A 25,985-nucleotide genomic window follows, 5' to 3' on the forward strand; every position below is an offset into this window, starting at 1 on the left:
CTCAGTGCAGTCCCCCCGTGCCTCAGTGCAGTCCCCCCGCGCCTGCGTGTCGCAGTGCTGTCCCCCTGGCACCTGCGTGTCACAGTGCGGTCCCCCCGCGCCTGCGTGTCGCAGTGCTGTCTCCCGGCGCCTGCGTGTCGCAGTGCTGTCCCCCGGCGCCTGCGTGTCGCAGTGCTGTCCCCCGGCGCCTGCGTGTCGCAGTGCTGTCCCCCTGGCACCTGCGTGTCGCAGTGCTGTTCCCCTGGCACCTGCGTGTCACAGTGCGGTCCCCCCGCACCTGCGTGTCGCAGTGCTGTCCCCCTGGCACCTGCGTGTCGCAGTGCTGTCCCCCGGCGCCTGCGTGTCGCAGTGCTGTCCCCCGGCGCCTGCGTGTCGCAGTGCTGTCCCCCGGCGCCTGCGTGTCGCAGTGCTGTCCCCCGGCGCCTGCGTGTCGCAGTGCTGTCCCCCCGCGCCTGCGTGTTGCAATGCAGTCCCCTCTGCGTCTGTGTGTCGCGGTGCAGTCCCCCCGCGCCTGTGTGTCGCAGTGCTGTCCCCCTGGCACCTGCGTGTCGCAGTGCTGTCCCCCCGCGCCTGCGTGGCGCAGTGCAGTCCACCCACGCTCGAGTGTTGCAGTGGAGTTCCCCCCCCGCCTGTGCGTCGCAATTCTGTCCCTCTGCGCCTGCGTGTTGCGGTGCAGTCCCCCCATACCTGCGTGTCGCAGTGCCGTACCTCTGCGCCTGAATGTCGCAGTGCTGTCCCCCTGGCGCCTGCGTGTCGTAATACAGTCCCCCTCGTCTGCGTGTCATATTGCAGTCCCTCCGCGCCTGCGTGTTGTATTGCAGTCCCCCCGTGCCTGTATTGCAGTGGATTCCCCCTGTGTGTAGCAGTGCATTCCCACCAGCACCTGTGTCACTTTGGAGTCCCGCTGCGCCTGCGTGTCTCAGTGCAGTCCCCCCGCGCCTGCGTGTCTCAGTGCAGTCCCCCCGCGCCTGCGTGCCTCAGTGCAGTCCCCCCGCGCCTGCGTGCCTCAGTGCAGTCCCCCCGTGCCTCAGTGCAGTCCCCCGGCGCCTGCGTGTCGCAGTGCTGTCCCCCTGGCACCTGCGTGTCACAGTGCGGTCCCCCCGCGCCTGCGTGTCGCAGTGCTGTCCCCCTGGCACCTGCGTGTCGCAGTGCTGTCCCCCTGGCACCTGCGTGTCGCAGTGCTGTCCCCCTGGCACCTGCGTGTCGCAGTGCTGTCCCCCGGCGCCTGCGTGTCTCAGTGCAGTCCCCCCGCGCCTGCGTGCCTCAGTGCAGTCCCCCCGCGCCTGCGTGCCTCAGTGCAGTCCCCCCGTGCCTCAGTGCAGTCCCCCCGCGCCTGCGTGTCGCAGTGCTGTCCCCCTGGCACCTGCGTGTCACAGTGCGGTCCCCCCGCGCCTGCGTGTCGCAGTGCTGTCTCCCGGCGCCTGCGTGTCGCAGTGCTGTCCCCCGGCGCCTGCGTGTCGCAGTGCTGTCCCCCGGCGCCTGCGTGTCGCAGTGCTGTCCCCCTGGCACCTGCGTGTCGCAGTGCTGTTCCCCTGGCACCTGCGTGTCACAGTGCGGTCCCCCCGCACCTGCGTGTCGCAGTGCTGTCCCCCTGGCACCTGCGTGTCGCAGTGCTGTCCCCCGGCGCCTGCGTGTCGCAGTGCTGTCCCCCGGCGCCTGCGTGTCGCAGTGCTGTCCCCCGGCGCCTGCGTGTCGCAGTGCTGTCCCCCCGCGCCTGCGTGTTGCAATGCAGTCCCCTCTGCGTCTGTGTGTCGCGGTGCAGTCCCCCCGCGCCTGTGTGTCGCAGTGCTGTCCCCCTGGCGCCTGCGTGTCGCAGTGCTGTCCCCCCGCGCCTGCGTGGCGCAGTGCAGTCCACCCACGCTCGAGTGTTGCAGTGGAGTTCCCCCCCCGCCTGTGCGTCGCAATTCTGTCCCTCTGCGCCTGCGTGTTGCGGTGCAGTCCCCCCATACCTGCGTGTCGCAGTGCCGTACCTCTGCGCCTGAATATCGCAGTGCTGTCCCCCTGGCGCCTGCGTGTCGTAATACAGTCCCCCTCGTCTGCGTGTCATATTGCAGTCCCTCCGCGCCTGCGTGTTGTATTGCAGTCCCCCCGTGCCTGTATTGCAGTGGATTCCCCCTGTGTGTAGCAGTGCATTCCCACCAGCACCTGTGTCACTTTGGAGTCCCGCTGCGCCTGCGTGTCTCAGTGCAGTCCCCCCGCGCCTGCGTGTCTCAGTGCAGTCCCCCCGCGCCTGCGTGCCTCAGTGCAGTCCCCCCGTGCCTCAGTGCAGTCCCCCCGCGCCTGCGTGTCGCAGTGCTGTCCCCCTGGCACCTGCGTGTCGCAGTGCTGTCCCCCTGGCACCTGCGTGTCGCAGTGCTGTCCCCCTGGCACCTGCGTGTCACAGTGCGGTCCCCCCGCGCCTGCGTGTCGCAGTGCTGTCCCCCCGCGCCTGCGTGCCTCAGTGCAGTCCCCCCGCGCCTGCGTGCCTCAGTGCAGTCCCCCCGTGACTCAGTGCAGTCCCCCCGCGCCTGCGTGTCGCAGTGCTGTCCCCCTGGCACCTGCGTGTGGCAGTGCTGTCCCCCTGGCACCTGCGTGTCGCAGTGCTGTCCCCCTGGCACCTGCGTGTCACAGTGCGGTCCCCCCGCGCCTGCGTGTCGCAGTGCTGTCCCCCTGGCACCTGCGTGTCGCAGTGCTGTCCCCCGGCGCCTGCGTGTCGCAGTGCTGTCCCCCGGCGCCTGCGTGTCGCAGTGCTGTCCCCCGGCGCCTGCGTGTCGCAGTGCTGTCCCCCGGCGCCTGCGTGTCGCAGTGCTGTCCCCCGGCGCCTGCGTGTCGCAGTGCTGTCCCCCGGCGCCTGCGTGTCGCAGTGCTGTCCCCCTGGCACCTGCGTGTCGCAGTGCTGTTCCCCTGGCACCTGCGTGTCACAGTGCGGTCCCCCCGCGCCTGCGTGTCGCAGTGCTGTCCCCCTGGCACCTGCGTGTCGCAGTGCTGTTCCCCTGGCACCTGCGTATCACAGTGCGGTCCCCCCGCGCCTGCGTGTCGCAGTGCTGTCCCCCTGGCACCTGCGTGTCGCAGTGCTGTCCCCCGGCGCCTGCGTGTCTCAGTGCAGTCCCCCCGCGCCTGCGTGCCTCAGTGCAGTCCCCCCGCGCCTGCGTGCCTCAGTGCAGTCCCCCTGTGCCTCAGTGCAGTCCCCCCGCGCCTGCGTGTCGCAGTGCTGTCCCCCTGGCACCTGCGTGTCACAGTGCGGTCCCCCCGCGCCTGCGTGTCGCAGTGCTGTCTCCCGGCGCCTGCGTGTCGCAGTGCTGTCCCCCGGCGCCTGCGTGTCGCAGTGCTGTCCCCCGGCGCCTGCGTGTCGCAGTGCTGTCCCCCGGCGCCTGCGTGTCGCAGTGCTGTCCCCCTGGCACCTGCGTGTCGCAGTGCTGTTCCCCTGGCACCTGCGTGTCGCAGTGCTGTTCCCCTGGCACCTGCGTGTCACAGTGCGGTCCCCCCGCGCCTGCGTGTCGCAGTGCTGTCCCCCTGGCACCTGCGTGTCGCAGTGCTGTCCCCCGGCGCCTGCGTGTCGCAGTGCTGTCCCCCGGCGCCTGCGTGTCGCAGTGCTGTCCCCCCGCTCCTGCGTGTTGCAATGCAGTCCCCTCTGCGCCTGCGTGTCGCAGTGCAGTCCCCCCGCGCCTGTGTGTCGCAGTGCTGTCCCCCTGGCACCTGCGTGTCGCAGTGCTGTCCCCCCGCGCCTGTGTGTCGCAGTGCTGTCCCCCTGGCACCTGCGTGTCGCAGTGCTGTCCCCCCGCGCCTGCGTGGCGCAGTGCAGTCCACCCACGCTCAAGTGTTGCAGTGGAGTTCCCCCCCCGCCTGTGCGTCGCAATTCTGTCCCTCTGCGCCTGCGTGTTGCGGTGCAGTCCCCCCACACCTGCGTGTCGCAGTGCCGTAACTCTGCGCCTGAATGTCGCAGTGCTGCCCCCCGGCGCCTGCGTGTCGTAATACAGTCCCCCTCGTCTGCGTGTCATATTGCAGTCCCCCCGCGCCTGCGTGTTGTATTGCAGTCCCCCCGTGCCTGTATTGCAGTGGATTCCCCCTGTGTGTAGCAGTGCATTCCCACCAGCACCTGTGTCACTTTGGAGTCCCGCTGCGCCTGCATGTCTCAGTGCAGTCCCCCCGCGCCTGCGTGTCTCAGTGCAGTCCCCCCGCGCCTGCGTGTCTCAGTGCAGTCCCCCCGCGCCTGCGTGTCTCAGTGCAGTCCCCCCGCGCCTGCGTGTCTCAGTGCAGTCCCCCCGCGCCTGCGTGTCTCAGTGCAGTCCCTCCGCGCCTGCGTGTCTCAGTGCAGTCCCCCCGCGCCTGCGTGTCGCAGTGCTGTCCCCCTGGCGCCTGCGTGTCGTAATACAGTCCCCCCGCGCCTGCGTGTTGTATTGCAGTCCCCCCGTGCCTGTATTGCAGTGGAATCCCCCTGTGTGTAGCAGTGCATACCCACCAGCACCTGTGTCACTTTGGAGTCCCGCTGCACCTGCGTGTCTCAGTGCAGTCCCCCCGCGCCTGCGTGTCTCAGTGCAGTCCCCCCGCGCCTGCGTGTCTCAGTGCAGTCCCCCCGCGCCTGCGTGTCTCAGTGCAGTCCCTCCGCGCCTGCGTGTCTCAGTGCAGTCCCCCCGCGCCTGCGTGTCTCAGTGCAGTCCCCCCGCGCCTGCGTGTCGCAGTGCAGTCCCCCAGCACCCGCGTGTTGGGTTTTGGGTTTCTTTAAATTTTCCTTTATTCCTACTGAATCTCCTTTTCGCATTATTTCTTCTCTTATCCATTCCTTGCCTGCCATCTTTTGATTTCACTCTAACATTCTTTTTCTTGCCTTTTCTATCCTCTTTTACTACATCTAACTTCCTAATCACTTTGTCCATAGTTTCATCATAATTCTTAAAGATAGTTTTTGATTTCCCTAATCCTTCTTCCATACTTTTGATTAAGTCTTCTAATGATTCCATCCTAAATTCCTTACTTGTTCCCATACCCCCCCGCGCCTGCGTGTCGCACTGCCACCCTCCCGCGCCTGCCTGTCGCAGTGTAGTCCCCCCGCTCCTGTGTGTCGTATTGCAGTCCCCCCGCGCCTGCGTGTCGTATTGCAGTCCCCCCGCGCCTGCGTGTCGCAGTGCAGTCCCCCCGCGCCTGCGTGTCGCAATGCAGTCACCTTGCGCCTGTGTGTCACAGTGAAGTACACCCTCGCCTGTGTCACAGTGGATTCCCCCTGCGCCTGGGTGTGGCAGTGCAGTCCCCCCGCGCCTGCGTGTCGCAATGTTGTCCCCCCGCGCCTGCGTGTCGTATTGCAGTCCCCCCGCGCCTGCGTGTCGCAGTGCAGTCCCCCCGGCGCCTGCGTGTCACAGTGCAGTCCCCCCGCACCTGCGTGTCGCAGTGCAGTCCCCCCGGCGCCTGCGTGTCACAATGCAGTCCACCCGCGCCTGCGTGTCACAGTGCAGTCCCCCCGCGCCTGCGTGTCGGAGTGCAGTTCCCCCGCGCCTGCGTGTCGGAGTGCAGTTCCCCTGGCGCCTGCGTGTCACAGTGCAGCACCCCCACGCGTCTCAGTGCAGTACACCCTCGCCTGTGTCGCAGTGGATTCCCCCTGCACCTATGTGTAGCAGTGCGGTCCACCCTCGCCTGTGTCACATTGGAGTCCCGCTGCACCTGCGTGTCGCAGTGCAGTCCCCCTGCGCCTGCATTGTCGCAGTGCAGTCCCCCCGCGCCTGCGTGTCGCAGCGCTGCTCCCCAACGCCTGTGTGTTGCAGTGTATTCCTCTTGCGCCTATGTGTCGCAGTGCAGTACACCCTCGCCTCGTGTCGCAGTGCAGTCCCCCCTCGCCTGTGTTGCAGTGGATTCCCCCTGCGTCTGTGTGTGGCAGTGCAGTCCCCCTGCGCCTGTGTGTCGCAGTGCAGTCCCCCCGCGCCTGCGTGTCGCCGTGGATTCCCCCCGTGCCTGCGTGTCGCAGTGCAGTCCCCCGCGCCTACGTGTCTCAGTGCAGTCCCCCCCGCGCCTGCGTGTCGCAGTGCAGTCCCCCCACGCCTGCGTGTCGCACTGCAGTCCCCCCCGCGCCTGCGTATCTCAGTGCAGTCCCCCCATGCCTGCTTGTCGCAGTGCAGACCCCCCACGCCTGTGTGTTTTAGGGCTGTCCCCCCGCGCCTGCGTGTCGCAGTGCATTCCCCTGGCACCTGGGTGTCGCAGTGCATTCCCCTGGCGCCTGCGTGTCGCAGTGCATTCTCCCAGCGCCTGTATGTCACAGTAGAGCCCCCTGCACCTGCGTGTCGCAGTGCTGTCCACCCGCGCCTGCGTGTCATTGTGCAGTCCCCCGGTCTCTGCATGTCGCAGTGCAGTCCCCCCGCGCCTGCGTGTCGCAGTGCTGTCCCCCGGCGCCTGCGTGTCACAGTGCAGTCCCCCCCGCGCCTGCGTGTCGCAGTGCATTCCACCGGCGCCTGCGTGTCGCAGTGCTGTCCCCCCGCGCCTGCGTGTTGCAATGCAGTCCCCTCTGCGTCTGTGTGTCGCGGTGCAGTCCCCCTGGCGCCTGCGTGTCGCAGTGCTGTCCCCCTGGCGCCTGCGTGTCGCAGTGCTGTCCGCCCGCGCCTGCGTGGCGCAGTGCAGTCCACCCACGCTCGAGTGTTGCAGTGGAGTTCCCCCCCGCCTGTGCGTCGCAATTCTGTCCCTCTGCGCCTGCGTGTTGCGGTGCAGTCCCCCCACACCTGCGTGTCGCAGTGCCGTACCTCTGCGCCTGAATGTCGCAGTGCTGTCCCCCTGGCGCCTGCGTGTCGTAATACAGTCCCCCTCGTCTGCGTGTCATATTGCAGTCACCCCGCGCCTGCGTGTTGTATTGCAGTCCCCCCGTGCCTGTATTGCAGTGGATTCCCCCTGTGTGTAGCAGTGCATTCCCACCAGCACCTGTGTCACTTTGGAGTCCCGCTGCGCCTGCGTGTCTCAGTGCAGTCCCCCCGCGCCTGCGTGTCTCAGTGCAGTCCCCCAGCGCCTGCGTGTCTCAGTGCAGTCCCCCCGCGCCTGCGTGTCTCAGTGCAGTCCCCCCGCGCCTGCGTGTCTCAGTGCAGTCCCTCCGTGCCTGCGTGTCTCAGTGCAGTCCCCCCGCGCCTGCGTGTCTCAGTGCAGTCCCCCCGCGCCTGCGTGTCTCAGTGCAGTCCCCCCGCGCCTGCGTGTCTCAGTGCAGTCCCCCCGCGCCTGCGTGTCTCAGTGCAGTCCCCCCGCGCCTGCGTGTCTCAGTGCAGTCCCCCCGCGCCTGCGTGTCGCAGTGCAGTCCCCCAGCACCCGCGTGTTGGGTTTTGGGTTTCTTTAAATTTTCCTTTATTCCTACTGAATCTCCTTTTCGCATTATTTCTTCTCTTATCCATTCCTTGCCTGCCATCTTTTGATTTCACTCTAACATTCTTTTTCTTGCCTTTTCTATCCTCTTTTACTACATCTATCTTCCTAATCACTTTGTCCATAGTTTCATCATAATTCTTAAAGATAGTTTTTGATTTCCCTAATCCTTCTTCCATACTTTTGATTAAGTCTTCTAATGATTCCATCCTAAATTCCTTACTTGTTCCCATACCCCCCCGCGCCTGCGTGTCGCACTGCCACCCTCCCGCGCCTGCCTGTCGCAGTGTAGTCCCCCCGCTCCTGTGTGTCGTATTGCAGTCCCCCCGCGCCTGCGTGTCGTATTGCAGTCCCCCCGCGCCTGCGTGTCGCAGTGCAGTCCCCCCGCGCCTGCGTGTCGCAGCGCTGCTCCCCAACGCCTGTGTGTTGCAGTGGATTCCTCTTGCGCCTATGTGTCGCAGTGCAGTACACCCTCGCCTCGTGTCGCAGTGCAGTCCCCCCTCGCCTGTGTTGCAGTGGATTCCTCTTGCGCCTATGTGTCGCAGTGCAGTACACCCTCGCCTCGTGTCGCAGTGCAGTCCCCCCTCGCCTGTGTTGCAGTGGATTCCCCCTGCGTCTGTGTGTGGCAGTGCAGTCCCCCCTCGCCTGTGTGTCGCAGTGCAGTCCCCCCTCGCCTGTGTTGCAGTGGATTCCCCCTGCGTCTGTGTGTGACAGTGCAGTCCCCCCGCGCCTGCGTGTCGCCGTGGATTCCCCCCGTGCCTGCGTGTCGCAGTGCAGTCCCCCGCGCCTACGTGTCTCAGTGCAGTCCCCCCCGCGCCTGCGTGTCGCAGTGCAGTCCCCCCACGCCTGCGTGTCGCAGTGCAGTCCCCCCCGCGCCTGCGTATCTCAGTGCAGTCCCCCCATGCCTGCTTGTCGCAGTGCAGACCCCCCACGCCTGTGTGTTTTAGGGCTGTCCCCCCGCGCCTGCGTGTCGCAGTGCATTCCCCTGGCACCTGGGTGTCGCAGTGCATTCCCCTGGCGCCTGCGTGTCGCAGTGCATTCTCCCAGCGCCTGTATGTCACAGTAGAGCCCCCTGCACCTGCGTGTCGCAGTGCAGTCCACCCGCGCCTGCGTGTCATTGTGCAGTCCCCCGGTCTCTGCATGTCGCAGTGCAGTCCCCCACACGCCTGCGTGTCTTAGTGCAGTCCCCCGGCGCCTGCGTGTCACAGTGCAGTCCCCCCGTGCCTGCGTGTCGCATTTCAGTGCCCCCTGTGCCTGTGTGTCTCAGCGCAGTCCCCATGTCTCTGCGTATCGCAGTGGAGTCCACCCGCACTCGAGTGTCGTAGTGGAGATCCCCCGCGCCTGCGTGTCGCAGTTCTGTTTCTCTGCGCATGCGTATCGGAGAGCAGCCCACAGGCGCATGCGTGTCGCATTGTTCTTCCATTGTGCCTGCGGGATGCAGTGCAGTCCCCCCGCGCCCTAGTGTGGCAGTGCAGTTCTCCATCTGCCCGCATTTTACAGTGCAGTCCCCGTCAACCCGCATTTCGCAGTGCAGTCCCGCTCAGCCTGCGTTTCACAGTGCAGTCCCCCTGCGCCTGCGTGTCGCAGTGCAGTCCCCCTGCGCCTGCGTTTCACAGTGCAGTCCCCCTGCGCCTGCGTGTCGCAATGCAGTCCCCCTGCGCCTGCGTTTCACAGTGCAGTTCCCCCGCGCCCTTGTGTCGCAGTGCAGTCCCCCCGCGCCTGCGTATTGCAGTGCATTCCCCCGGCGCCTGCGTGTCGCAGTGCTGTCCCCCCGCGCCTGCGTGTCGCAGAGCAGTCACCCTCGCGCATGTGTGTCCTAGTGCAGTCCTCCTGCGTCTGCGTGTCGCAGTGCAGTCCCCCACGCCTGCGTGTCGCAATGGAGTTCCCCTCCGCCTGCGTGTCACAGTGCAGGCCCCCCTGCGCCTGCGTATTGCAGTGCTGTTCCCAGCACCTGCGTGTCGCAGTGTTGTCCCCCCGCGCCTGTGTGTCGCAGTGCAGTCACCCTGCGCCTGCGTGTCGCAGTGTTCCCCTGTGCCTACGTGATGCAATGTTGTGCCTCACGTCTGTGTCACAGTGCAGTCGCCCCGCGTGTCGCAGTGCAGTTCCCGTGACTGTGTCGCAGTGCAGTCCCACCGACGCCTACGTGTCACAGTGCAATCCCCCGCGCGCGTGCGTATCGCAGTGCAGTTCTCCCGCGCCTGCATGTTGCAGTGCAGGCCCCCCTGCGCCTGCGTATTGCAGTGCTGTCCCCAGTGCCTGCGTGTCACAGTGTTGTCCCCCTGCGCCTGCGTGTCGCAGTGCAGTCCCCCTGCGCCTGCATGTCGCAGTGCAGTCCCCCTGCGCCTGCATGTCGCAGTTCAGTCCCCGTGCGCCCTCGCGTCGCAGTGCACTCCCCCTGCGTCCAAGTGTTGCAGTGCAGTTCCCCCGTGCCCTTGTGTTGCTGTGCAGTTCCCGTGTCCACTTGTCACAGTGCAGTCCTCCATCTGCCCGCATTTTGCAGTGCAGTCCCCACTTGCCCGCGTTTCACAGTGCAGTCCCCCTGTGCCATTGTTTCGCAGTGCAGTCCTTCTGCGCCCGTGTGTCGCAGTGCAGTCCTCCTGCGCCTGCATGTCGCAGTGCAGTTCCACGTCCACTTGTCGCAGTGTAGTCCTCCATCTGCCCGCATTTCACAGTGCAGTCCCCCATCTGCCCGCGTTTCACAGTGCAGTCCCCCATCTGCCCGCGTTTCACAGTGCAGTCCCCCATCTGCCCGCGTTTCACAGTGCAGTCCCCTATCTGCCCGCGTTTCACAGTGCAGTCCCCCATCTGCCCGCGTTTCACAGTGCAGTCCCTCTCAGCCCACGGTTCACAGTGCAGTCCCCCTCAGCCCGCGTTTCACAGTGCAGTCCCCCTCAGCCCGCGTTTCGCAGTGCAGCCCGCCTGCGTGTCACTGTGAACCCCTGCGCATTTCTTCTGTGTGTTGCTGTGCAGTCTCTCCGCGGTTATATATGTGATTGTTTTGTGCACCATGTTTTGTTTTTGTTCTAATTGATATGGTCATAGTCGCAGGGCATTGCTGGTGCTTTCCCGTATTTCAGTGTTGTTGCTTCAAATTTCTGGAACTGTGTTATTAATCATCTTTAGTTCTTCAGAGGCTCAGAAGTTGGGATGTTCATTGGTTGAGCAGTGTTCAGCAGCATTCCCAGCTTCTCAGATATTGGAGCCATTGTTATCCATGTGCACAGCCGAGCATTAGCTGGTAAGTGACAAGTTGCTTTGCTGCCAGAGTGCCAGGCCATGAGCTGCTCCAGCCGAATAGAATCTAACCGTCGCCCCCTGGTGTTGAGTTCCATTACCACTGCTGAATTCTCCTGTATCAGCAGCACGGGGGTTCCCAACATCGATCTCTTTAAGATGGACGGCCGTGTATCTGCTAGGAGTCTTCACCCATGTTGATTGGCCTGTCGATGAATTACTTTGACTCCCTGGAGCTGCTGTTGTGTTCGGTCTGTGCAGGGCCACAAACACGATTGCCATTGGCGGGAAACTGAACTGCAGCACATCAACACCGTGACTACAAGACCAGGTCAGAGGCTCAGAATACGGCAGAAAGGAAACCATGTTCTGACTCTGCAAACCCTGTCCACCCTCTGCAAGGCACAAGTCAGCAGTGTGATGGAATCCTCCAAATTGGCTGGATGGGCTTGACACCATCCAAAACAAACCCTGAACAGGCAGCCATCCACCACCTTCATCATCAACATCCTACTCCACCACCGACACACTCTCTCTGCTGCTACTCCCGTCTACAAGGTGCACTGCAGAAAATCCCCTCACTGCTCCTTCTATAGCATTCTCCAAATCCACAAACCCAACCAGCTGGGCAAGTCGATCAAACCACAAACCGTCTTTACGTGGAGCTGTCTTCTCATTTGTTGACTGTTGCTGTGCAGAATTCTGGGAGTCCCTTCATGGTATTTTAGTACCTCCACATCCAGACTGCAGTGATTCCAAAGGCAGGTCATCGGGGCCAGTAGAAAGAGCACTCAAGGCTGACCTAGCCATTGATGCTCACATCTCATGGATGAGTAACAGAAAAGTATCTATGTCATCAATAATTTGGGCTATATCTCCCGATGTCCTGGGGGTGTGTGTGTGTCTGTCTGTCTGTCTGTCTGTCTGCGGGGGGATGGATATGTGTATGGGAAGTAGATCTGCCATAATATCAGGCCAATAAATGAGTTAAAGGCTGGTGGTAATGACTGGCTTTAATTTCCCACATTTGATTTTGATGGGATTGGTGTGAAGAATATTAACAGAGATGTATTTCTGACAGAATTGCTTTGGTTACTCGGCTCTTGGAGACAGTTGTAACGAGGTTGTTATCGGCTTGTTTCTCACTGCAGCTGCCTCCTGACTACCTAACGTGTGCAGCATTTTCTGGTTTTATTTCAGCCTCTGCAGTATTTTGCTGATGCTGGCAGGGGACAGCTGGTTCTGAGCAGTGATTTAGTCCATGTGCCTGTACAGGTACACGTGGTTTGATGTGACCATTGTATCAGAAGTTTACATTCGCACTGCAGAAGAGCAACGACCAGTTGAAATTAGATTGGGTCAAAGAGTTGGACAGCACAGAAACAGACTGAAGGAACATGTCAAACAGATATCCAAAATTAATCTAGTCTTCTTTTGTAAATATTCCCCTGAACCCTTCCTGTTCATATATCAATCAGATGCCTTTCAAACATTGTAACAGCCTCCATCACTTCCTCTGGCAGCTCATTCCAGATATGCACCATTCTCTGAGTGAAAATGTTGCCCCTTAGGTCCCTTATAAATCTTTCACCTTAAACCTATGCCTTCTAGGTTTGGCCTATTTACACTATCCATGCCCCTCATGATTTTATAAACCTCCATAACATCACCCTTCAGCCTCCAACGCTCCAGGGAAAACAGCCCCAGCCTGTTCAGCCTCTCCTTATACCTCAAATCCTCCAACCCTGGCAGCATCCTTGTAAATCTTTTCTGAACCCTTTCAAGTTTCACAACATCCTGCCTCCAGCAGGGAGATAGAATTGTGCACAATATTCCAAAAGTGGCCTAATCAATGTCCTGTACAGCCACAACATGACCCTCCAACTCCTGTACTCAATACTCTGACCAATAAAGGCAAGCATACCAAATGCCCTTGAGGAGCTATGAACCTGCACTCCAAGGTCTCTTTGTTCAGCACCTATTCCCAGTACCTTACCATTAAGTGTGTACGTCCTGCCCTGATCCACCTTTTCAAAATGCAATACCTCACACTTACCTCAATGAAACTCCATCTGCTGCTCATTGTTCCATTTGATCAAGGTCCCTTTGTACTCCAAGATAGTCATCTTCACCATCCACTACACCATTAATTTTGGTATTGTCTGCAAGATTAGTAGCTACTACCACTCTGTTCACATCCAGATCCAGAAATTGGATGAGTATGAATCTCGCCAGGAAAAATAGGACTGAAAACTGACAGGAAAAGGTGTAATAAAACATTGAGTGATTGTCAAGGAAGGGATGTTGACATACTGGCTGGATACGTTTCCCAAAGTGGACACCAGGTCTCCTTGGGTGAGAGAGGAGATAAAGTATAAGAGAGAGGGTAAATGATGTTTGTCGGGTAAATTGTTCCTGTAATCAGGCCAAGACCAGCGGCTTGGCAGAGGAAGTGAAACACAGCATAGGAGAAAATGTGGAAGTAGACTGGCAGTTCACACAAAACAGAACCTAACAGTGATCCTTCGTATGCCATATTAACGAGGTAGTAGGTAGTTGTGTAATCTTAATTGGGGTGGGGTGGGGGGGGGGGGTGGTGGAAGAGTTTGCCTGTAGGCACCAGCCTCAGAGTAGTTAATTAATACATTGCGTCAATACTCACTGCAAAATGATGGCGTAGGTGGTAATGGTGGGTGTACGGCTGGGGTGAAAATCGCACAGATTGTCCTACTGGAAAGCCTTCGCCTCCTGACTCAGCTGATCTGTTGCTCCGGTAGCTAAAGAAAGTGAGGGTGGCGCTAATGACTTATTAGAATCTTCCAATTTGTAGCGGATATGAACTTTCAATGGATTTGAAAATAGCATACATGACACCCTTGTTTAACATAATACTGGTAGTGACAGGGAAGTTAGTTTAACATTGGTCATCGTTCAGCTTTTAGAAATATGAAGCAGCATGAAATTGAAGAGGAGCTTGGCAATATTTGGGTTCAGTGGGGAACACCAGCACAGATTTGAGCAACACGGATGGGTGCTTGTCAAACTGAAAGTGATCTTTGAAGTGTCAGTGAAGGTTGATAGAAAGGATTGAATTGGCCATGTGAAGTGGACAGGGTACCACGTAAAAGGCCAGTTAATACAATCGAGGCTTGTGGAGTCAGATGATCAGTGTCAATCTGAATAAACATTTGCCTGAAGAACGTGATAAATGGTAGACAGTGGTGTTCCAAGTGGGTCAGTGCTGGGATCACTGTATTCTAACAGTGAAGTCCCATCTGCACAAAGAGGAACTCAATAGCCACTGGGTCTTAATACAGATGTGTGAGGTAAAGGATTTTACCAGCAGAGACAGAGAGAGGCAACATAGACTGATTGACCCTGTTCTTAGGAGCATGCAGAGACAGGGGGACCCTGGGGTGGCTGCTTCATCAATGGTTGGATGTACCCGATGTTTTCAGACCAACTGGCAGATGGGATCTTGGTCATTTTACATTGAGGTGTTGGGAACAAAAGAGCATGATGCTGACTGGGAAATCTATAGCTGAGATATTGACTGGGAAATCTATAGCTCGAGTTCGTTAGATGGGTTGGTGTTTGTCCAATGTGTGCAGGAGGGTTTCCTGACACAATATGTAGACAGGCCAACAAGAGGTGAGGCTATACTGGATTTGGTTCTAGGTAATGAACCAGGCCAGGTGTTAGACTTGGAGGTAGGTGAGCACTTCGGGGACAGTGACCACAACTCGGTGACTTTTACTTTAGTGATGGAGAGGGATAAGTGTGCACTGCAGGGTAAGAGCTATAGCTGGGGACAGGGAAATTATGATGCGGTGAGGCATGACTTAGGATGCGTGGATTGGAAAAACAGGCTTCAGGAGAAGAACACTAATGATATGTGGAGATTGTTCAAGGAACACCTATTGAGTGTCCTTGATAAGTATGTACCAGTCAGGGAGGGAGTAAAGGGTCTTGTGAGGGAGCCGTGGTTTAATAGGGAATTGGAATCCCTTGTGAAAGGGAAGAGGGCGGCCTATGTAAGGATGAGGCGTGAAGGTTCAGTTGGGGCGATTGAGAGTTATAAGGTAGCCAGGAAGGATCTGAAGAGAGAGCTAAGAGCAGCGAGAAGGGGACATGAAAAGTCCTTAGTTGGTAGGATTAGGGAAAACCCAAAGGCTTTCTATAGGTATGTCAGGAATAAAAGGATGACTAGGGTAGGTATCGGTCCAGTCAAGGATAGTAGTGGGGAGTTGTGCGTGGAGGCGGAGGAGATTGGTGAGACACTAAATCAATACTTTTCATCAGTATCACTCAGGAACGGGACTCTGTTGCTGGTGTGAATATTGAGTCACAAGTGATTAGAATGGATGGCCTTGAAGTATGTAGGGAGGAGGTTTTGGGAATACTGGAAAGGATGAAAATAGATAAGTCTCCTGGGCCTGATGGCATTTACCCTAGGATCCTCTGGGAAGCTAGGGAGGAGATAGCAGAGCCATTGGCCTTGATTTTTATGTCGTCATTGTCAACGGGAATAGTACCAGAAGACTGGAGGATAGCGAATGTGGTCCCCTTGTTCAAGAAGGGGAGTAGGGACAGCCCGAGTAACTATAGGCCAGTGAGTCTCACTTCTGTTGTGGGCAAAGTCTTAGAGAGAATTGTAAGGGATAAGATTTATGAACATCTGGATAGGAATAATGTGATCAAGGATAGTCAGCATGGTTTTGTGAAGAGCAGGTCGTGCCTCACAAACCTTATTGAGTTCTTTGAGAAGGTGACTAAGGAGGTGGATGAGGGTAAAGCAGTAGATGTGGTGTATATGGATTTTAGCAAGGCGTTCGATAAGGTACCGCATGGTAGGCTAATGCAAAAACTACGGAGGTATGGCATTGAGGGTGCATTAGAGGTTTGGATTAGGAATTGGCTGGCTGGAAGGAGACAGAGGGTAGTAGTTGATGGACTAGGTTCATCTTGGAGTGCAGTTACTAGCGGTGTACCACAGGGATCTGTTTTGGGACCATTGCTGTTTGTCATCTTTATAAATGATCTAGAGGAGGGGCTTGAAAGCTGGGTGAGCAAGTTTGCGGATGACACAAAGGTCGGAGGAGTTGTGGACAGTGAAGAAGGATGTGGCAGGTTACAGCGGGATATAGATAGGTTGCAGAGCTGGGCAGAAAGGTGGCAGATGGAATTCAATGTAGCTAAGTGTGAAGTCATTCACTTTGGTAGGAGTAACAAGAAGATGGATTACTGGGCTAATAGTAGGCTACTTGGTAGTGTGGATGAGCAGAGGGATCTTGGTGTCCATGTACACAGATCTCTGAAAGTTGCCACCCAGGTAAATAGTGCTGTGAGGAAGGCATATGGTGTACTGGGCTTTATTGGTAGAGGAATTGAGTTCCGGAGTCCTGAGGTCATGTTGCAGTTGTATAAGACTCTGGTGCGGCCTCATCTGGAGTATTGTGTGCAGTTTTGGTCGCCATACTATAGGAAGGATGTGGAGGCACTGGAACAAGTGCAGAGGAGGTTTACCAGGATGTTGCCTGGCATGGTAGGAAGATCGTATGAGGAAAGGCTGAGGCACTTGGGCCTGTTCTCATTGGAGAAAAGAAGGTTTAGGGGAGATTTGATAGAGGTGTATAAGATGATTAGGGGTTTAGATAGGGTAGACACTGAGAACCTTTTACCGCTAATGGAGTCAGCTGTTACTAGGGGACACAGCTTTAAATTAAGGGGTGGTAGGTATAGGACAGATGTTAGGGGTAGATTCTTTACGCAGCGGGTTGTGAGTTCATGGAATGCCCTGCCAGTAGCAGTGGTGAACTCTCCCTCTTTATGGTCATTTAAGCAGGCATTGGATAGGCATATGGAAGTTATTGGGCTAGTGTAGGTTAGGTAGGATTTGGTTGGCGCAACATCGAGGGCCGAAGGGCCTGTACTGCGCTGTATTTTTCTATGTTCTATGCTGTGTTGAGTTCTGACCACCACACTGTAGGGCCCTTGAAAGTGCACTGGTGATTTACCCAAATGGTTCCAATGATGAAAGATTTCAGCTACAATATTTGGATGAAGGGAATGGAATTTGTTCTCCTTCAAGCACGAGATTGAAGGAGATTTGATAGGTTAGCTGAAGACCATTTATTGCAGTCCCAAGGCATCTCTGCAGGAGTTCCTGAGAGAAGTGTCCTAGTCCCAACCATCTGCATGAATGACCTTCTGGCCATCATAAGGTCAGAAGTGGGGATGTTCGTTGATGATTACACAATGTTCTACCCATTAACAACCTCTCAGATACTGGAGCAGTCGGTGTCCATGTGGGGTAAGTATGTGGCAAGTAATATTCACATCATGTAAATGCCAGGAAATAATCACCCTTAATGATTCTCTGTTTAACATTCAATGGAATTCCCTACTATCAACATCCTGGTGGTTACAATCAACAACAAACTGAACTGGGCCAGCCAGAGGATGTTTTGGCTACAAGAGCAGCTTCGAGGTTAGGAATCCTGCAATAAGTTATCTCACCTCCTGAGTCCTCAAAGCCTGCCCAAAAAGGCACAAGTCAGCACTGTGATGGAATGGTTTCCACTTCCCCAGATGATTACAGCTCCAACATTCAAAAAGCTTAAGAACAAAACAGCCAGCTTGATTGACAGCACATCCACCACCTTTGACATTAACTCCTTTCAACAGTGATGCATTCCGTTTGCAAGAGTCACTGCATTCACTCACCAAAGCTCCTTTGACAGCAGCTTCCAAACCTGCGATCTCTGCTGCCTAGAAAGACAAGGACAGTAGATACATAGGAACACCACCCCCTGAAAGTTCCACTCCAAGCCACTCACTGTCCTGACTTCAAAATTATACCGCTGTTCCTCCTCTGTCATTGAGTGAAAACTGGAATTCAATTTATAATGACACCCCTTCCAGAGCAGATAGGAATGGGTCATAGAAGCTACCCTAGCCAGTGACATCCACATCTCAGGAAAGAAAAAGGACAGATATTACAGGTTTTGGAAAAGCGATGGAGTTGGGGTTGGGGTTGTGGTGAGGATATTCTGAACAAGGTGAGCGGTATAAATCTGGAAATTAGTGCCGGGAAATGGAGATGAGTGATTTCAAAATGACAGTGGAGTGGCATTTATGAGAAATTAACATACCAGGCACCAGGATAATGTGGGGCAATGGATAGACTGCACTGCTGGACAGGCACTGGCATGGACTGGGAGGAATGGATTCTTTTGGTGCTGTTCCGACTCTAGTGGGGATCTCACTCACTTGCTCTCACTGTCTCTCTCAAACTGAGCATGTCTGCACAGAAATTATGTGCCTTTCTCTCTCTCTCTCTCTCTCTCTCTCTCTGCAGCAACTTCCACTTTGTGATTTTATAGGAACTGTTTATACATCGCTCTCTCTCCACTTGAATGGTGTCAGTCTGCCTCTGCAGGAACTCCTTTCCCCCTGTTTGAACTGTGTGGCTCACAACAGACACTGTGTTTATGACTTCAATTTGAATTGTATGCACAACTCCATCCCTCATATGGGACCTCTGTCACACCTCTGAAGGAATACTATCTCTTAATGTTTCATTTCCATGTCTCCTTATAGGAACTCTGTTTCTCTCACTACACAGATTGTGTGCCTGTCTCCATATCTCCATGTGAACTGCTTCTCCCGAAAGAAACTCTATCATCCTGTGTGCAAGCTTCTGAGGAAACTCTGAGTCTGTCACATTCTCAAGATGAGCAGTTCCTTTCAGTTTTGATGTAAAATCTGAGCACGTTTCACCAGAGGAGCTCAGTTACCTGTCTCTCCATCTCACTGTAGGGGATTTGAGTGTCTGTGTCTCACTATAGGAACTCTACCTGTCTTTTGTGCTGTAAGAGCTCTGTCTGTATCTCTTGCCGTTGGAGCTTTGCCAGTCTCTCTTTCACTGTCTCTGACTGTCAGAGTGCTGCCTGTCTCTCTCTGACTGTCAGAATTCTGCCGGTCTCCCTCTTGCTGTTGAAGCTCTGCCTGTCACACACACTCTCTCTCTCTCTCACACTGTCGGAGTTCTGCCTGTCTTTCTTTCTCTATCTCTCTCTCGCTGTCAGAGCTTCGCCTGTCTTTCTCTCACTATTGGAGCTCGGCCTGTCTCGCTCTCGCTGTCGGAGCTCTGCCTGCCCCTCTCTCTCTCTCTCTCTCACTGTTGGAGCTCTGCCTGTCTGTCTCTTGCTGTCAGAACTCCGCCTGTCTCTCGCTTTCTCTGTCGGAGCTCCACATGTCTCTGTCTCTGTCTCCCTCTCTCTCTCTCTGTTGGAGCTCTGCCTGTCTCTCTCTCTCTCTCTTTCGCTGTTGGAGCTCTGCCTGTCTGTCTCTTGCTGTTGGAGCTCTGCCTGTCTGTCTGTCTCTTGCTGTCAGAACTCCACCTGTCTCTCGCTTTCTCTGTCTGAGCTCTGCCTGTCTCTCTCTCTCTCTCTTTCACTGTTGGAGCTCCGCCTGTCTGTCTGTCTCTTGCTGTTGGAGCTCCGTCCGTCTTGCGCTCGGAGCTCCGCCTGTCTCACTGTCAGAGCTCCACCTGTCTTACTGTCAGAGCTTTGCCTGTCTCACTCGCTGTCGGAGCTCTGCCTGTCTGGATCTCACTGTGTGGAAGCTCCGCCTGTCTCGCTCTCGCTGTCAGAGCTCTGCTTGTCTCGATCTCACTGTGTAGGAGCTCCGCCTGTCTTGTTCTCGCTATCGGAGCTCCGCCTGTCTTGCTCTCACTGTATAGGAGCAATGCGTGCATTTTGCAAGTAGCTCTGTCTCCCTCTCTGTTGGATCGCTTTCTCTGGGTCCTCCTACAGGAGGGAGAGTGAAAGAGATTTCTGATGCTTTGCCTTGACAGACTGGATGTTTCTGCTGCGGTGGCCATGGACCACATTGGACACCTCGTCAGGTGACGGAGAGGTTACTGTCATCCAGCTATTATCTGTTAGTTCAGAACCTACTAGCTCCATGCCTGCTTTAACTTTCACTGTACCAGGAAAAGACAACATTTTATTGAACACACATGCTGCAGTCGACATGACTTTTAACCTATACAGTCACCTTTTTAGAGTCTTCTCAGTTTCAAACATGATCTTCCTTGTTTCGTCTGCAGCCCAAACGTAGAAGATCTGAGAAAGAATCATCTGGACTTGAAATGTTAGCTTGCTGTCTCACCATGAATGCTGTCTGGCCCTCTGTGACTTCCAGCATTTTTTGTTTTCAGTACAGATGCCAGCATCTGCAGTGATCTGCTCTGAGAAATAAAACAATTCAGTGCTTGAAATGAGGAATGTCTCTAGCTGCCTTCCAGATATCTTTCTTGCTCCCTTTTTATTGGGATTTTGAAATCCCCTCTCCATCAGGACTCTGGCTGCTCCCCCACCACCACCTACCAATGGGAACTCCTGCACACCCAACCCCCTTTTGGGGCTCTGTGTCTTTTCTCCACCCCTGTCCCCTCAAAACCCTCTGTATTGGGACTCAGTCTCTACTCTCCCCCATCCCCCACCCAAATCAGGTCTCTGCATCTCTGGTGGGTCCCTGCCTCCCTTCCTTTACCAGTAGATTACCTGTCTGTCTCGCTGTAGGGAGCTTTTTCTCAATCTAGCCACTCTCGCAATATTTTACTTTTGCTTCGGTAAGGCATATGTCTGTCTCTGTCTCTCTCTCTCTCTCTCTGTCTGTCTATGAGTTCCTGTCAGGACTCTTGTTTCTCTGTATTGGAATAATGACTGTTTGCAATAGGCTCTGTACCTTTTCAGAACTCTGTGTACAGGAACCTCTTGTGTCTCTCTCTTGAGGAACTGTGTACACTCTCTAGGAATGTTTATGTTCCTCTCGGATGTATTTGTGATTCTCTTTATCTTGAAAATAGGTATGCCATCATTTCTCTGTATCTCCATCAGCCCTATCCTGTGTGAATGTATGCGTGTGCGTGTGAGACACAAACCCAATCTTCATGCTGTGTTGCAGGGACTCCCCTGAACTGAGACTGGATGAACTCCGACCTTTTGTCGTTCCCTATTGGATTCTGGAGAAGATGCAGAAGTACATGCTGGCTGTACGAACAGAGAAGGAGTAGGAAGCAGGGCCGAACTGGGAAGGGAGTGGGCACTAGGCAAGAAGCTTCTGTCTGTCCGGTGGTCTGCTGAACCCTCTTGACGACTGGCTGCAGTTTCTGTGGCTGGTGTTTCTGAAAATGCTACTCGGTCAGAGAGTATGTTACCTGGCTGAAGATCTGCAAGCAGTCAGGAAGCACTGAAGAGGCCAGAGCTGATATTGGTCATACTGTGTGAAATAAGTCATGGCACTCTTACTAAAAGGGACCTCTGTTCCTTTCACCTATTAAAACCTGTCTAACAGTCACTGAGATATCCTTTAAAACTTCACAGGCATCTGAGCCCTGGAGGGAACTGACCCCCACAATAAGGTGCCGTGAGCTATTGTTCACATGCTGCACTGCCCTGTCTACAGGTTGGAATGTGATTGTCTCCTGGCCCAAGGACTTCAAACTGACATGTATTTGACACAGCACTCTGCAACCTTTGATGTGGGCCAGACTACTGTGTTGTCCAGGGAGACACATTGACCTTGACAATCCATATACAGGCCCAGATTGCTGCATGTGGGTCACAGACAATACCTCAGCCTAACCGTGAGTGTCTTGCCTGTGTCTCTGTGCAGTGAGCACACTTAAATGTGTGCTTCAATCAACAGTATTGAGACCTCAGCCACTTCTTGTGTGGAGCATCTGGTGAACAGGATCCTATCTCTAGATCAATGTGGTTAAACCTATTAATGTTCTCCCACTTTTGGTGGGGGGGGTGTGATGAAGAGATTTACTGATGAGATCATTGTCAGCAGAATGCTGAACTATGATTCCGAACAGCTTTATGATTTTGTTACAAGTGTGAGAAGCTCCCCCCCTCAACTTGCCATGTCTGTTCCATTCCTCACCCTGTTTCCCTTAGCTTCATGGTCCGTCTGTGCTCACCCCCCTCACCTCCTTACCCATGCTGTCCCCTCACTCTCTGGACTTCACTCTCCTTATGAGGTTACTATGTATTACCACTGGTACAGCCGGACAGCGTATCCTACAATGTAAATGGATGTTCTGCATCGTTAGATGCCCATATGACATCAACATGTTAGCTATCGTTAGTTTATTAAGTGTGAAGAAGAATAATTGAGTCAGGTCTCAGACAAAAGGATGGTATCTAATTTCCATGAAGAATAACAGCTCATCGGAGTAGATATTTAATTATATGATGTGTAGTTAAAACATTATTTGTAGACTTGCAGTCCCAGGAACGCCAAGCTCTGACATTAATGAACCCAAAGTGGTCTGTCAGTCACAATTGCTTTTTGTTGCTTGATGATTAACTTGAGAGAAAAACTGTTATCAGGGTTTATATTATCTGTGTCAATGTTATTGGACATACCAGTATATGTAGTTAAATGCAATATCTCCCAATACAGAAGTAGCAGTAGGACATTATAGCTTTTTGATTTTTCTATTGTGCAAGGTTAGATATGCGGCCAAATTGTAGCGTTAAATATTCCCATGTGGTTGTGAAACAAAAATGTGGGAAATTAAATACAAGGTTCTGCCATGCTGTGAATTCAACTTTCCAATGTTGCAGAATTGGATCGTTATTGCACTCTTCTCAACAATTAAATACTTTGTTCAAAAATTGTTTGGCTGTCACCTTCCCTTTAGAAGTGTGCGCGTGTGTTGGAGGGGGGTCGGGGAGAGGATTCATTCCTGTGTCTTGACAGTTCCTAGTTAATTTAAGAAGTGAATTTGTATAAAGCCGGGTCAATGAAGTGAAGACATGTACGGTGTGTATCCAGTTGGTGCAGGAGCAGGAGATCATCAGCCCGTTGCTTTAACTCTAAGCAACCATCTCAGGCTCAGATAGTCCCCACTCTCAATTCTGGGTTTCTTGCTCCTAACAGCCTCTCGGAGTAATTCTTTGACTACTTTCTCCAGCTATCCTCGCTCTGCTGTATAGTGAGGAGTAGAATTTCCTGGTTGATAACAGCCTGCTTCTCTGAAACATGGAACAAACAGACACCTGTGAACAGGCTATTCAACTCAACCAGTCTGTGTCAATCCTAACGTCAATCCTAACCCTAACCCTAACCCAAACAAATGGGCCGAATCACATTCAGCCATCTTGCTCTTACACACTCTCAAGTTTTTTCCTTTCCCACTGGTCTAACCTTTTCTTTTTATTTATTTATTTATTTTTCTGATCAACATGTTCGGAGATATTATTACCTCTTGAGCAGGTGAGACTTGAACCTGGATCTCCGGGTCCGGGATAGGGACACTACCATCGCACCACAAGAGGGCCCTCCCACTGGTCTAGTCTTGTCTTGAATTGTAACGTTTTTCATCTGTTGAATCACTGTGATATCTACCTAGAAATTACGCTCTGTGGATGGTACACTTGCAAAATTCAATTGGAAAGAACTACCTTGTCTGGTGTGACCAATTCAGTCCAATATCTGAATAATTAATACAAATAGCAAAACATGAACCCTCGGGTGCTCTATTATAAAGCTTTTAGATTAGATTACTTACAGTGTGGAAACAGGCCCTTCGGCCCAACAAGTCCACGCCAAAGCGCAACCCACCCATACATATACCCCTTACCTAACACTACGGGCAATTTAGCATGGCCAATTCACCTAACCCGCACATCTTTGGACTGTGGGAGGAAACCAGAGCACCTGGAGGAAACCCACGCAGGCACGGGGAGAACGTGCAAACTCCACACAGTCAGCCGCCTGAGGCGGGAATTGAACCCAGGTCCCTGGCGCTGTGAGGCAGCAGTGCTAACCACTGTGCCACCGTGCCGCCCTGTTTTCCCAGCTTGAAAACTGTTCGTTAACAATTACATCTCATTCCCTAATTTTACCTCATGATTTTACTTTCATTCCACGAGCTTTTGCTTTTCTCAAGTCTGTTCTATAAAGCTTAGTAGTTAGCACCAATAGCCCTCAGTGCCAGAGACCTGGGCTTGATTCCAGACTCCGGTGACTGTCTGGGTGAAATTTGTGTGTTCTCCCTGTGTGTTCCAGTTTCCCCCCTCAGTCCAAAGATGTGCAGGTTAGGTGGATTGAACATGCTAAAATACTTTATAGTATCCAGGGATATGCATGATGTCGTGGTGCTGGTAATGGACTGGGGTGGACAACACAACGCCAGGCTATAGTCCAAACGGTTTATTTGAAAGTTAAAGCTGCTTACCTGACGAAAGAGCAGTGCTCTGGAAACTTATACTTTCAAATAAACCTGCTGTGTAATTTTTACCTGGGTGGATTAAGCCATGCTAAATTGTCACGTAGTGTCTAGGGATCATAGAATCCCTACAATGTGGAAACAGGCCATTTGGCCCAACAAGTCCACACCGACACTCCAAAGAGTATCCCACCAGACCCATTCCCCTACCCTATTACTCTACATTATATTCAAGGCTACGCGTGCTATCGTAAGGACAGACTGACAGGCAGAGGGGATGGGGTGGCCTTGTTGGTAAGGGATGATATTCAGTCCCTTGTGCGGGGGGACCTAGAATCAGGGGATGTAGAGTCAGTGTGGATAGAGCTGAGAAATACTAAGGGTAAAAAGACCCTCATGGGAGTGATCTGCAGGCCCCCAAACAGTAGTCTGGATGTCGGATGTAAGTAAAATCAGGAGTTGAAATTGGCCTGTCGCAAAGATGTTACTACAGTTGTTATGGGGGATTTCAACATACAGGTAGACTGGGAGAATCAGGATAGTATTGGACCTCAAGAAAGAGATTTTGTGGAGTGCCTCAGAGATGGATGAAGGCAATTCTGGATCTGGTATTGTGCAACGAACCAGAATTGATCAGGGACCTCGAAGTGAAGGAGCCATTAGGAAGTAGTGACCATAATACAATAAGCTTCAATCTGCAATTTGAGAGGGAGAGGGTACAATCAGAAGTGACAATATTGAATAAGGGGAACTATGGAGCTATGAGGGAGGAGCTGGCCAAAGTTCAATGGTGTAATACCTTAACAGGGATGACCGTGGTGGAACAATGGCGGATATTTCTGTGTATAATGCAGAGGTTGCAGGATCAGTTCATTTCAAAAAGGAAGAAAGATCCCAGGAGGAGGCATGGGTGGCTGTGGCTGATGAGGGAAGTTAAGAAATATATAAAGTTAAAAGAGAAAAAGTATAACATAGCAAAGATAAGTGGGAAAACGGAGGACTGGGAAGCTTTTAAAGAACAACAGAGGATTACGAAGAAGGAAATATGCAGAGGAAAAATGAGGTACGAAGGTAAACTGGCCAATAATATAAAAGGAGATAGTAAAAGCTTTTTTAGGTATGTGAAAGGCAAAAAAATGGTTAAGACTAAAATTGGGCCCTTGAAGACAGAAACAGGGGAATATATTACGGGGAACAAAGAAATGGCAGAAGAATTGAATTGGTACTTCAGATCTGTGTTCACTGGGGAAGACACAAGCAATCTCCCTGAGGTAACAGTGGCTGAAGGATCTGAAATGAAAGGAATTTCAGGTCCTTCAGGAATTGGTGTTGGAGAGACTGTTAGGCCTGAAGGTTGATAAGTCCCCGGGGCCTGATGGTCTACCTCCCAGGGTACTGAAGGAGGTGGCTCGAGAAATCGTGGATGCGTTGGTGATTATTTTCCAGAGTTCGATAGATTCGGGATCAGTTCCTGCGAATTGGAGGGTGGCTAATGTTGTACCACTTTTTAAGAAAGGTGGGAGAGAGAAAGCAGGAAATTATAGACCAGCTAGTCTGACCTCAGTGGTGGGAAAGATGCTGGAGTCTATTATAAAGGATGAAATTACGACCCATCTGGATAGTAGTAACAGGATAGGTCAGAGTCCGCATGGATTTATGAAGGGGAAATCATGCTTGACTAATCTTCTGGAATTTTTTGAGGATGTAACTCTGAAGATGGACGAGGGAGATCCAGTAGATGTAGTGTACCTGGACTTTCAGAAAGCTTTTGATAAAGTCCCACATAGGAGGTTAGTGAGCAAAATTAGGGCGCATGGTATTGGGGGCAAAGTACTAACTTGGATTGAAAATTGGTTGGCTGATAGGAAACAAAGAGTAGTGATAAACGGCTCCATTTTGGAATGGCAGGCAGTGACCAGTGGGGTACCGCAGGGATCAGTGCTGGGACTGCAGCTTTTTACAATATATATTAATAATCTAGAAGATGGTATTAGTAATAACATTAGCAAATTTGCTGATGATACTAAGCTGGGTGGCAGGGTGAAATGTGATGAGGATGTTAGCAGATTACAGGGTGACCTGGACAGGTTAGGTGAGTGGTCAGATGCTATGGCAGATGCAGTTTAATGTGGATAAATGTACGGTTATCCACTTTGGTGGTAAGAACAGGAAGGCAGATTACTACCTAAATGGAATC

General features: G+C 53.9%; 1 protein-coding gene across 1 annotated transcript in view; it reads left to right on the top strand.

The window, feature by feature from the left end:
* The window catches only part of LOC132822690 (deoxynucleotidyltransferase terminal-interacting protein 1), a 172,010-nt gene extending 149,789 nt beyond the window's left edge, over nucleotides 1-22,221 (top strand). Inside the window, exon 13 of the mRNA XM_060835943.1 lies at nucleotides 20,512-22,221. Within this exon, the coding sequence (XP_060691926.1) occupies nucleotides 20,512-20,620 (109 nt within the window). The 3' untranslated portion in view covers nucleotides 20,621-22,221. The remainder of the gene's footprint in view (nucleotides 1-20,511) is intronic.
* The last annotated feature ends 3,764 nt before the right edge of the window (nucleotides 22,222-25,985 follow it).

Source organism: Hemiscyllium ocellatum, chromosome 15, assembly GCF_020745735.1.
Source record: "Hemiscyllium ocellatum isolate sHemOce1 chromosome 15, sHemOce1.pat.X.cur, whole genome shotgun sequence".
Lineage (NCBI taxonomy): Eukaryota > Metazoa > Chordata > Chondrichthyes > Orectolobiformes > Hemiscylliidae > Hemiscyllium > Hemiscyllium ocellatum.